At 41.3% G+C, this 13,426-nt stretch overlaps 1 protein-coding gene across 9 annotated transcripts in view; it reads right to left on the bottom strand.

Annotated features, from left to right (window-relative positions):
- The window catches only part of LOC308274983 (protocadherin gamma-C4), a gene marked incomplete at both ends in the record, with an annotated part of 798,148 nt that overhangs the window by 127,288 nt on the left and 657,434 nt on the right, over nucleotides 1-13,426 (bottom strand). The window contains one exon of one of the 9 annotated variants that reach the window (XM_080712994.1): nucleotides 1,899-4,419. The exons of 7 other annotated variants lie outside the window; for them this stretch is intronic. In XM_080712994.1, coding sequence (XP_080569120.1) covers nucleotides 1,899-4,373 — 2,475 coding nt within the window. Of the gene's footprint in view, nucleotides 1-1,745; nucleotides 4,420-13,426 lie in introns of those variants that run through there. One more of the 9 variants, XM_080712999.1, reaches the window with a different exon arrangement.

Below are 13,426 nucleotides of genomic sequence, written 5' to 3'. Positions count from 1 at the left end.
AACCTAGAAATATCCAGTGTAAAATTACACTGGATATTCTGAGAGTGTGGTTTGAAAGTAGAATGCCCCTAGGTTCAATTTCAAGTATGAGAGAGAGGGGGGAGAAGAGAGAAGAGGGAGAAGAAGAAGACAAAGACGAAGACAAAGACAAAGAAGAAACACATCGCTTTGTCCAAATAGTTTTGGTGATTACTTTTACAGTAACATTATTTGATTCTCACTTCCACTGTCTCAGGTAAAGCAATTAGGGTACCTTAAAAGTTAGCTTATCCTTTTCACATCATACAATTTTTCTTGTAATAAACTATCACATCAATATTCAAAGATATTTTGTCTTGCAATGCACAGTCACTGAGGTCTGTTGCACTGCAGCACTAGTCCCTACTTCTGCACTTATTTTACATCCATTGTCAACCTCAGAAAATTGGAAGGAAACAGTCCCTAGAAAGTTTGCTTGCAAGAACTTCTTTAGTGATGATTTATCCCTTTATTTCAAATATTTTAAGCATTTAATAAATTTTGATGGTATTTTCTTTTCAAAACACCTGCTAACATTGTTTCTTCAAGAGGACCTTTCCTTAAAAATGTCACTAATGTCTCCTTCTAAGTGACTGAACATTGTAGAGTGAGTGAATTATTTTCTCATACTATTGCACAGTACCATATATGCAAAATACCACTGATTACAACAATGCACTAGAAAGGCTGTCTTTAAAATTAACACTCAAAAGTCCTACAAATCAAGATGAACTTGTCATCCAACTCTTCTAGATGATCATCTCCTGAAATATTGATTTTACCAAAATTCAGTACAAAGAATATGGAAGTACTCAATCCTAAATAGGCTTGATTCTAACTGAATTTTTCAGCAGACTCAATAAATAAAATTGACTAGTGTTCTTCAGTTTGAGTGCATGAGATTTTTTTCAGAGAGCTAGTTTCCCCATTCTCCCACATGGAGAGCTCACAGACACACTTCATATGGACATAAAACAACACATTGGAGTTTTGTGTTAAAGCATCCAACTGCTTATTTCATAAATGTTGGTTATCACACTTGATATTTTATTTAACATATTTTATTGGTTCTGGCCAATGACCTTTAGTGTGGCATTAGACACTGTCTGTTTTTCATACAGATCTTAGTGAAGCTTGACATTTTATTCTTATATATTAATCTAACCTAGTAGCCCCAAGTTTAATAGATTATACTTTAAATAATCAAAGAAGGAACCACGATTTTCAGCACACGGGAACAGAAACAAGACACAAAAAGCTTCAGACTAAAAATGATATAAAATCCTTTTCAGATCTTAATCCTAAAGAGAATCCCAACGCAGCTATGTGTGTTTTACTCTTGTGAATCTACCACCCAGGGAAATGCTTAACAATTCGATCTCAGTTTTAAAGTAAGAGGCGGGTCCCCATTGTCAGATGCAGTCATATTCACATATTTAGATGATCAACGTTTGATTTTGAAGAAGCTGAGAAAACCAAGTGGAAAATAGATAGGAAGTACAACAATGTGACAGTCTACTTATTCACAATCCTGTCCAAAGTTTTCATAAGGAGATGACACCATAACTTATGTATTTTATATTAAAGTATCATCAACTGGTAAGCCCATTTTTACTTTAAGATTTTCTTAACACCTCTCTTCAAAATACTTATTTTGCAAACACTAGAGACATTTTATGCAAAACGTAATTATGTGGAAATAAAGACAAAGGAAGAACCGAACTCACCTGAGTACTAGGAGCTTCACCCCTACATTCATGAAAATCTATAGATGTTAAAGAATCATTTTTCTCACAGCTTTCTTGACTGATGAGCATGTCCACATAGTTGGGCTGGGGGAATATAATGTGGCTTTTCCGTGAGTCAGCAGTGAGGGAGACTTCGTGGGAATAAGTCTGCAGAAAAGCCTGAACCCCATCTACACCCACAAAGCGAGAAGCTGGAACATCTTCCAACCCACCACCTGCAGCCTGGAGCAAACGTGACTTGTGCCAGCGCCGCAGTCTGAGCACCAGCAGAATGATGACAAAGACAAGAAAAACACAGGAGACTGTGGCCACTGCCACCACCAGGTAGAGTGTGAGGTCTGACCCCTCAGGATCAGAGGATGTCCTGATGCTACCCAGGTCTGCCAGGACCTCAGGGATGCTGTCAGCCACTGCCACCGTTAGTGTGACAGTGGCTGAGAGAGGGGGCTGGCCATGGTCCTGAACAGCCACCACAAGGCTCTGTTTGAGTGCATCTCTGTCCAACAGGGCCCTTGCAGTACACACCTCACCTGTGTGCAGCCCCACTGAGAACAGCCCTGGTTCACTGGCCTTGAGCAGGCGGTAGGACAGCCAGGCATTTTGGCCTGAGTCTTTGTCCACTGCCACCACCTTGGTCACCAGGTATCCTGGCTCTGCGGAGCGGGGAGCCAGCTCCACACCAGTGGAACCGTCCATAGGGAGAGTGGGGTACAGGATCTCAGGCACATTGTCATTCTGGTCCAGCACAAACAGGTTCAATGACACGTTGCTGCTGAGAGGTGGGTCCCCGCTATCATGTGCAGTCACTCTCAGTTGTATATTTTGAAACTGCTCATAGTCAAAGGATTGAAGTGCATATAGGATACCAGTGTCAGAGTTGATGGAGAGATAAGAGGACACAGGTGCTCCCTGGATGGTGTCCTCATTCAAAGAATAAGTGACTTGGGCGTTTTCGTCACTATCTGGGTCCTGTGCAGTCACTGAGAAGATGGAGGCGCCTCTGGGATTATTCTCAGGGACGTAGATGGAGTAAGAGGAGTAAGGGAATGTTGGTGGGTTGTCATTGGTGTCTGCCACATGCATAGAGATGTGAGTTTCTGTGGACAGGGGAGGATTTCCAGCATCTGTGGCTTTTAGTGTGATATTGTACACAGAAAGTTTTTCCCGGTCCAGTTTGTTTGCTGTGATCAATCTATAATAATTATCTATTGGTTTTTCTAATTTAAAAGGCAGATTTTCTGGAAGAGTGCAGGTCACCTCTCCATTCTGCCCAGAGTCTCTGTCTTGGAGGTATAAAAGAGCAATTACAGTCCCAGGAGGTGTGTCCTCAGGGATTGAGGGGCTTAGGGACGTCACAGTCACTTCTGGAGCATTATCATTCACATCTAAAACTGTTATCAGCACTTTTGCCTTTGCCAGACTACCAGGACCATCCTGAGCCTGAATTTCAATTTCATAGAAGCTGGATTCTTCATAATCCAGGCCTTGTAAAGTTGATAATTCTCCTGTAAGAGAGCTCAGATGGAATATTTGTAGAAGTTTTGGAGTTATTTTCCAAAAAGAATAAGTCACTTCTCCATTGACTCCCTCATCCAGGTCAATAGCATTTACTGTGAGAAGTCTTGTACCCACTGGCACATTCTCAGGGACCGTCACTTGGTACTGGGGCAGAGAGAAGACAGGTGTGTGATCATTAACATCCACTACTGTCACCTGGATGTGTAAAATGCCAGAGAGGGGTGGGTCTCCACCATCATAAGCAGTGAGGACCAGATGGTGCATCATCTTTTCCTCCCTGTCCAGCACTTGCTCCAGAACCAGTTCTGGAGACTTAACTCCATCTTCCCCACTTTGCACAACTAGGGAGAAGTGGTGATTGGGGCTGAGCTGATAACCCTGGAGGGAATTCTTGCCCACATCTGGATCTGCAGCTTCATTTAGGAGAAATCGCATCCCAGGAGCTGTATTCTCCATTATTTTTACATTTATTTCTTCCATTAAGAATTTAGGAGCATTGTCATTAATATCTATTATTTCCACTTGTACAGGGTATAGACTCATTTTATCTTCCAGCAAGATGTTAAAGTTCATCAGACACCGAGCGCTCTGAGCGCAGAGCTCCTCACGGTCTATTCTGCCTGTGGTGACCAAACCGCCACTTCGCGGATTGAAAGAGAAAAGCTGCGTCCTACCTTTAGGGACGATGCGGACTCCGCGCTCCACCAGCTCCCGGGGCTCCAGACCCAGGTCCATGGCGATATTACCCACAAAAGACCCTTTGTCAGTCTCCTCTGACACGGAGTAGAAAATTTGTCCTCCTGCCCAGGCCCCCCACTGGGTTCCCAGGAGAATGGAGAGCAGGACGAACCCTCTGTAGTCCCTGCCTCTCTGCGGAGACGCCATGGTGGTCCTGCTGTTCTTGCTGAGACACTGAGCGATCTCGGAACGTGCTTCTAAATGCAGAAGTGTCAGCGTGGAGTTCCCTGGGTTCCGAAGGGAAACCCAGAATCCAGCTGCATGGAGGCTGGAGTTTGGTGCGGTTTCAAAGAGGGTTTGTTGTTTCTTTGTGCTGTAAAATTCAGTGGTTCTGTCGATCCCTAGCACCATTTCCCCCTGGTTGGTGAACAGCGGCGCTCAGAGTTCTTACTAAGTTACTGCACCATATTGAAGCAAAATAAATGGATTTTACAGAAAATTGTTTCCTTCTTCAAAATTTCCCTGCTTGTTTCTTCACTCTGGATAGCTCTGATATACTTTAAAACTCCATTTTAAGACAAGAAAATAATGTCCTGAATGGAATATGCTAATCTCAAATAAAATTTTTAAATCGCTTTTGCTTTGCAACTTTAAAGTTAGGCCACTAACTCATACTTTACGGCACATAGAGAAAAAATCAATATTGTAGGTATAAAAGAAAATATATGTATATATGTATGTGTGTATGTGTATAAATATTCTTTAAAAATGATTTCATTTTCTCTAGTATTAAAGTTTTCTTATTCTACAACCTAAAATTAAATATTAGAGATATCTACTAGACAACCAAGATATGTTTAATAAAATACAAAATGTTTACTGCATCAAGTTGGAAAGTTTTTATAGTTTTAAAGACATCGTATTATTGTTTATAGTTTTAAAGACATCGTATTATTGTTGATTGCATTATTGACCTTTCCACTACTCATTAGCATTAAAAGTTTCTATGGAAAGTCTGTTTGATTTCCCAGACATTGAGTTCTTCATTCTTTTCTTTATGGAACTTTTTTATACTGAAGAACCATTTAGAGTTCTGTTTAGTTTATTCCCAAGCAAAGATGTAGGCATTTTCCAATGATAATAAAATAGGTCAGTAATTTGTTAGGTTTTTCCCCCTGATGTTTAAAAATTTAGAATATGCTCTAAATCCCTCACAGCCTTATTAGTATTGATGATCTGTATAGTCGATAGTTCAAAAAGCTTCATTTAGTCAGAATTCAGCAAATCCTGTGATTTCCAGAATGCTTAACAATTGATCAGTCTGCATGAATGATTAATGCAACAATAGATTATTTTTCCATCAGTGAAATGTTTTAAGTGAAATAGTAACAGGAAACTCAGGTGAAACAAACAAACCATTCTACTATTGATGAAACCCAGTTAGCTAACTTTGCTTATGATAATGGATATTCAAGATGTAGTTTAAATCACCAATAAAATAACATTCATATTCTCAGAGTATACAAAACAAATAATTATATTTCTATGAGAATACCTGACTCGTGTGTCTATTACCTAATATTAAATTTGTTTAAAATTGTAATTTGCTCTAGAATTCTGATAAAAACCCATCAAGGAATCATATTACAAGTGTCCAAATATCAGACTTGGAGATGTATGGTTGGAATCTCTTGGTTAGCCATATACATTTGGGAACTTGAAACAAATACCTATAATACTTGTAGATATAAAAATATCATAATGCTGGTTTAAAAAACATGTATTGCTACTCAACATTTTATGAAAAAACATCAGCACAATGTTTTTTTTTTTTCTTGCTGTGATAGGGTTTGAACCCAATGTTGTTTTTTTCTGTGGTACTGGGGATGGAACCCAGGGGCATTCTACCTCTGAGCTACACCCATGTTCCTCTTTTTTATTTTTTTAATTTTTGGTGGTATTGGGGTTCCTGGAAGCCCTTCTACCTCCGGGCTACACTCCTAGACCTGTTTTATATATTTTTTTTATTTGGAAACAGGGTCTCTTAAGCCATCAAGGCTAGCTCCAAACCAGCGCGATCCTCCTGTCTCCGCCTCCCAAGCGCGAGGATTACAAGCTTGTGCCATCACGCCTGGCCTCATTTTTATTTTTTGAAACAGGGTCTCACTGAGTTGCAAAGGGCCTCGCTAAGTAACTGAGGCTGTCTGAGAATTGCAATCCTCCAGTCTCCACTTCCCGAATTCTGGGATTACAAGCGTGCACCACCACACCTGGCCTGAACCCAGTGTCTTACGTGTGGTAGGTAAGCACTACCACATTCTACCCCTGATCTATACTTCCAAAACATAAATGCTATCTTTTTTTTTGGCACTGGGTATTAACAGGAGCATTCTATCTCTGAACTATACTCCCAGCCCTATTTTATTTTGAAACAATCTCACTAGGTTAAAAGTCTCACTAATGCTGTCCTCAAATGTGCAATCCTCCCATCTCAGCTTAATGCTATCATTTTGAAGACTGACAAAGCCAGGTTATAAAGGAATTTCCCATATATTTTCAATATATCTTCTCAATTATTTTTCTTATATGGGCATACAAAATTTAAATGAATAAGTGGCCAATCAACTCTATTACTAAATTATAGAATCCTACAACTCAAGTTTGGAAAAAATCTTGGCTATAGTGTAGTTCAACAATTCACTACATAGTAGAACCCCTATCTTTATTCACCCCATGGCCATTAATTTACTTTTGAAGAGTGCCAGTAATAGAATCCTCTAACTCCTTAGGAATCCTTTCTCTATTAGAACAACCCTGAGAACTAAAATCTTTGCTGCATTCTGTTCACCAAACCATCATTTTGTTTTATACTTTGGTCATAAATAAGATTAATAATTTTCCCTTGTAATTTCCCCTTTCTCCAAGTGTTCGAATATAGAGTTTCTATGAGATAGAACACCTATTTTATCTAGGTTAAAAATGCCAAATTATTTAAATTTTTACTTGTACTCTATTAATTAATAATTTCATTTCCCATTCACTAGCCAGTCCTCTTTCTTTAGAAATACTTCCTGTAAATGATCACTGCAGAGCCTTGGTAAAAATTCATTTTCAGATGGGCATGGTGGCACACGTTTGTAATCCTAGTACTTGGAAGGCTGAGCCAGAGGGATTGCAGATTCATGGCCAGCCTCAGCTACTTAGTGAGGCCCTCTGCAACTTATATCCTGTTTCAAAATAAAGAATAAAAATAGGGTTTGGGGGTGTAGCTTGGAGGTAGAATGCCCTGGATTCAATCCCCAGTACTGCAAGAACATATTTTATTTTAAATACTATTGAGCACACAACATATAGAAGACATTGTAATTGGTACATAGCACCAGTATTTATTTTATGGTTTAGATTTAAAATTCTCCCCCAAAAACCTCATGTGTTAGACAATGTAGCCAGGTTCAAAGGCAGACATGGCTTGAGGCATGGACAGGAACTCTCTCTGTTCCTGGCAACTCTTGAGCTGCCAGGATCCGAGCATAACTTTTCCTGCTTTGCCATGTCCTAAGGCTCTTCCACTGTGGTCTCTCTGCCTTTAAGCCTGTGCATCTTGGACCAAAATCTCTGAAATCATGAGCCCTAAAATAACTTTTTTCCTTTAAATTGTGCTTGTCAGGTATTTTGCTCACAGTGGCTAAAAGGCTGACTAAAATTATTTAACAATTCAATGATTATAATAATAGTGATGTCAACTCAAACTTGTTTACTGCTTATGGTTTGAACACTCTTTTTTTTTGCGGTGCTGGGGATAGAACCCAGGGCCATATTACCTCCAAGCAACACCACCAGCCCTATTTTATATTCTTTGTTTGAAACAGAGTGTCACTAAGTGGCAGAGGGCCTCCCTAAGTAGCTGAGACTGTGAGCCTTGATCCTCCTGTCTCAGCCTCTCAAATGCTGGGATAACAAGTGTGCGCCACTATGCCCAACTGGTTTGAACACTTATTTTTATTTTATTTTTTGTGGTACTTTGGGTGGAACCCAGGGGCTCTTCTACCTCCAGGCTATACTTCCAGACCTTTTTTATACTTTATTTGGAAACAGGGTCTTACCAAGTTGCTGAGAGACTCACTAAGTAGCTGAGGCTGGCTTCAAACCCTTGCAATCTTCCTGTCTCAGCCTCCCAAGCACTGGGATTACAAGCATGCGCCACCACACCCGGCTTGAACACTTTTAAATAGAAATATTTTATCTTATTTTTCCAGAATTTCACGATTTAGATAAGGCAGGTCTTTTTAATTGTAGTTTTTATCATTTCAGGTTAAATCAAATAGAAATTCTGACTGGCCCAAGTAAATGAGAGATAATTTAGTTTAGGAATATTATTCAGGTCTTTAACACCAAAGATAAAGGCTACAGGCATCAGTGGTTCTGGTACATGCTAGGCAAGCGCTCTATCACTTAGTTACATCTTTATTCCTTGATTATCTTTTTCTAAGTTTATTTTAATTTCTAAGAAGTGAAGAGGGAAAATACCTCTCATATAATGAATCCCTATGATTTACTTATTTATTTTTTGAAGATTTAAAGAAGTTTATTAAAAAGATAGAAATACAGAAGACAGTTGCAGCCTCATACATGAGGGGGTACTTAGAATGAAATCACCCAATCCCTATCATTTTAGAAAACATAATTATTAAATTGGGAAAACATTAAAATTTTAGTCTTATTTAATCAAGGTCACAATTCAATTTTTTCAAAATTTGGAAAAGGATTTCACAAATATGTCACAAAATCAGAAAAACACCTAGAAATTGAGATGTACAGAATTAAAGGCACAGCTTTACAAAAGTGAATGGTTAAAAAAAATCCTACAGCATATATTCTTAAGACTTATAAGATTTGAGAAAACGAAGACTTAAAAGAGATCTATTGAGGCCGGGCATTGTGGCGCACACTTGTAATCCCTGGGCTTGGGAGGCCAAGACAGAAGGATCACACAGGTTCGAAGCCAGCCTCAGCTACTTAGTGAGGCTCTCAGCAACTTAGTGAGACCCTGTTTCCAAATAAAGTATAAAATAAGTCTGGGAGTATAGCCCGGTGGTAGAAAGCCTTTGGGTTCCAACCCCAGTACCACAAAAAAGAGATCTATAGATATAAAAGTCAGAATTATATGATTTGAATAAAAGATTATGAAAACTTAGCAGTGACCAAAGAGAATTTAAAAATTCCCCATTTTAACAAAACAACAAAAGCAATAACCTCACCTGAACAAGGGAGTCTTCCTCTTTACAAAAACCTGATTCTTCTTGTATCAAAAGAGGCTCATTTTTCTCACAACCCTCCTGGCTGATGAGTGTGTGAGCATAGTTGGGCTGGGAGAAGAAGATGTGGCTCCTTGAGTCTGAGGTGAGGGAGACCTCATGAGAATAGGTCTGCAGGAAAGCCTGCAGCCCATCCACACCCACAAAGTGGGAGGTGGGCACACTCAATGACCCCCCAGTTGCAGCCTTCAGGAAGCTTGATTTGTGCCAGCGTCGCAGTCTGAGTGCCAACAGAACCATTACAAAGGCAAAGAAGACACAAGAAACAATTGCCAATGCCACCACCAGGTAGAAAGTGAGGCCTGAGGTGTCAGATTCATGTGGGGGCTCAAAACTGACCAAATCAGCCAGAACATCAGGAATGTTGTTGGCCACAGCCACAGTGAGTGTGACTGTGGTCAAGAGAGGGGGTTGGCCATGGTCCTGCACCACCACCACAAGGCTCTGCTTGAGAACATCTCTGTCCAGCAGGGCCCTTGCTGTGCGCACCTCCCCTGTGTGCAGCCCCACTGAGAACATCCCTGGCTCACTGGCCTTGAGCAGGCGGTAGGACAGCCAGGCGTTCTGGCCTGAGTCTTTGTCCACTGCCACCACCTTGGTCACCAGGTATCCAGGCTCTGCGGAGCGGGGAGCCAGCTCCACACCAGTGGAGCCATCAGTGGGGAAGGCAGGGTACAGGATTTCAGGTGCATTGTCATTTAGATCCAGCACAAACAGGTTCAGAGACACGTTGCTTTTGAGTGGTGGGTTTCCGCTGTCACTGGCTATCACCAGTAGCTGCATGTTTCTCAATTGTTCATAGTCAAAGGAGCACAAGGCATATAGGACACCGGTGTTGGAGTTGATGGAGAGGTAAGAAGACAGAGGTGATCCCTGGAGGGTGTCCTCAGCTAGGGAGTAGGTGACTTGGGCATTTTCATGGCTGTCAGGGTCTACTGCATTCACTGAGAAGATGGAAGTGCCTTTGGGGTTGTTCTCAGGGATATAGACAGAGTAGGATGAGTGGGAGAAAATGGGTGGGTTGTCATTAGTGTCTGCCACATTTAGGGAGATAAACTTTTCGGTAGACAGAGGTGGTGTTCCCTTGTCTGTGGCTCTCACAGTGATGTTATAGGAGGATGCCTGCTCCCGATCTAGAACTGCATTTGTCACAATGCGATAATAATTATCTACTGATTTTTCCAGTTCAAATGGGAGACTTCTTGAGATAGAACATGTTACCAGGCCATTCAGTCCAGAGTCTTGATCATACACTTGAAAAAGAGCAATTACTGTTCCTGGAGGTGAATTCTCCGTAATTGTTCTGCTTCCCGATGTAATAACCACTTCTGGTATATTATCATTCACATCCAGAATGGTTATTAAGACTTTTGCTCTGTCTAGAAGTCCTGGATGATCCCGGGCTTCAACATCTAGCTCATAAAAATGGGAGTCCTCATAGTCTAGAGGTGCAGACGTTGAAATTTCTCCAGTCAGAACATCCAAGCAGAAAATCTGTGAGATCTTTTCTGTTAACCTCACAAAGGAATACGTAACTTCTGCATGAACTCCTTCATCCTGGTCAGTCGCATTTACTGACAACATTGATGTACCTACTGGCAGATTTTCAGGAACACTCACAGAGTAGATGGGCTGAGTAAACTTTGGGGCATTGTCATTCACATCTAGGACAGTTACCAGAATTCGAGCCATGCCTGAGCGGACAGGGTTACCACCATCGGTGGCAGTAAGGATCAGGTTGTGAACAGGTTCTCCCTCCCGGTCCAAGGCATGCTCCAGCACCAGCTCTGGGTATGTGGACCCATGGGCTTGGCTTTGCACCTCTACTGAGAAGTGTCTGTTACTGCTGAGCTTGAAGCCCTGAAGCGAGTTCATGCCCACATCAGGATCATAAACCTCCATTAGTAAAAATCGGGAAGATGGAGCTGCATTTTCAAGAATTTTCACTTCCAATTCTTCCCTTAAAAATCGGGGTGCATTGTCATTAATGTCCACTATATCTATTTCCACGGGATAAAGATTCAATTTATCCTCCACAAGGATGCTAAAACTCACGATACACCGCGCGCTCTGCCCGCAGAGCTCCTCCCGGTCTATCCTGCCCGCGGTGACTAAGCTGCCGCTTCTCGGGTTCAGAGCGAAAAGCTGCTTCCTACCTCGGGAGACGATGCGGACTCCGTGCTTCCCCAGCTCTTGGGGCTCCAGTCTCAAGTCCTTGGAGATGTTGCCCACGAACGAACCTTTCTCTAACTCTTCCAAAACAGAGTAGCGGATCTGAGCAGCCCCAGCCCCCCACAGCGACTGCAGAACCGCAAGGAGCAGAAGCAACTCGCCGCGCTTCCAGTGCCTGTGCAGAGCCGCCATGACTGGATTGCTGTGGACTTCCCTGGGATTATAAATGGGAAGAACAGTGCCGCATTACTCTGCTCTCCTCAAAAGTAGAGGTCAAGGTCCTTAAACAGAGACCAGAGCACACCATTCCAGGTCAGAATTTCCGCGCAGTTTTAGTGTTTGATCTGCTATGTGGTAGGAAGATAATAACTCGAGTTTCCGTTGCTTTTTCTTGCCCGGGATGGTCAACAGCGACACTTAGAGTCCCAATTTAATACTGCATCGTTTTGTGAAATTAGCATACCATGCCAACAATTTTATTTGTTAAGTTTGCAGAAATAACATTCCTATATCTCTTCCCAAGAGAGTGAAACATTCAAATGAATGTTATTTCATTCTTTTTTTTTTGTGGTACTGGGGGTGGAACCCAGAGGCTTTCTACCTCTGGGCTATACTCCCAGACCTTTTTTATATTTTATTTGGAAACGGGGTCTCACTTAGTTGCTGAAAGCCCACTAAGTAGCTGAGGCTGGCTTCGAACTCGTGCGATCCTCCTGTCTCAGACTCCCAAGCGTGGGGATTACAAGCGTGCACCACCACTCCCAGCAATGTTATTTCATTTTGAATAATTTCACATGTTCTCTGTATTTTGCCACTCACTTTTTTGAAAATATCTGTTAGGATCCTGGAGAATTAGAATGTTGCACTTTTCTGAAACTCTTGAATGTTCATACATCACCATCATTTACATGTTTCTCACTTTCAATAATGACAACAGTCACAAACACATTTTGGACTAATCTACTATAGTGCCATTTATGAGAATTGTTATATTTATTTATTTGCTGTAATGGGGATTGAACCCAGGAGCCCAACACTGAGCTAATCCTACAGCTTATTATTATTGTTATTATTATTAATTATTATTATTTGCAGCACTAGAGATGGAACCCAGGGGTATTCTACCTCTGAGCTACTCCCCCACCCTATTTTTTAATATTTTGAAACAGGATCTCACTAAGTTGCAGAGGGCCTCACTAAATAGCTGAAGCTGGCTGCGAATTTGCAATCCTCCTGTCTCAGCCTCCCAAGTACTGGGAATACAAGCATACATCACCAAGCCTGGCTTCTTTATAGTATTATTAATGGTACAGGGGCATTTAACCTAGGGTCAGTCCACCACTAAATTACATTCTCAGCCCTTTTTACTTGATTTTTAAAAGTGGGGTCTTGCTAAGTTATACATGCTGGTATTGAACCTGAGATCTTCCTATTTCAGCCTCGCATGTACTGGGATTACAAGTATGTGTCACCATGCTCAACTGTTACTTAAAAAAAATCGTTTAGACAAGGTCTCCAAAAGTAGCCAAAGCTGGCCTCAAACTTTTGATCTTTCTGCATCAGCCTCCATATTCATTGGGATTCCAGGTGCCAGAGATTGAACCCATTGCCTCTCACTCCAACCAAGCTATATTCCTAGCCTATGAACTGCCATTATTAGATGCCATTATTTCTTCCCCCTTTGGTACTGGAGATTGAATAAAAAATGTGCTTTATCACTGAGCTACATCCCCAGCCTTGTTTATTTATTCACTTAGTTATTTTGAGATAGGGTTTCACTAAATTGCTGAGGCTGGCTTTGAGCATGCCTTTGAACACTGCCTCTCAAGTAGCAGAGATTACAGATGTGGCCCACAGTGACCAGCTCATTCTGTTTCTATGAACACATAGATTGTGAACCTCTCTGACAGACTACATCTGTGCAAACTTTTTAAAAACATTCAAAGGAAGTGAAAATATATAGACTACATGAAGTAC

Source organism: Muscardinus avellanarius, assembly GCF_963383645.1.
Source record: "Muscardinus avellanarius genome assembly, chromosome: 1".
Lineage (NCBI taxonomy): Eukaryota > Metazoa > Chordata > Mammalia > Rodentia > Gliridae > Muscardinus > Muscardinus avellanarius.
The sequence above is the reverse complement of the archived record's forward strand: the minus strand, read 5'-3'. Positions and strand labels throughout refer to the sequence as shown.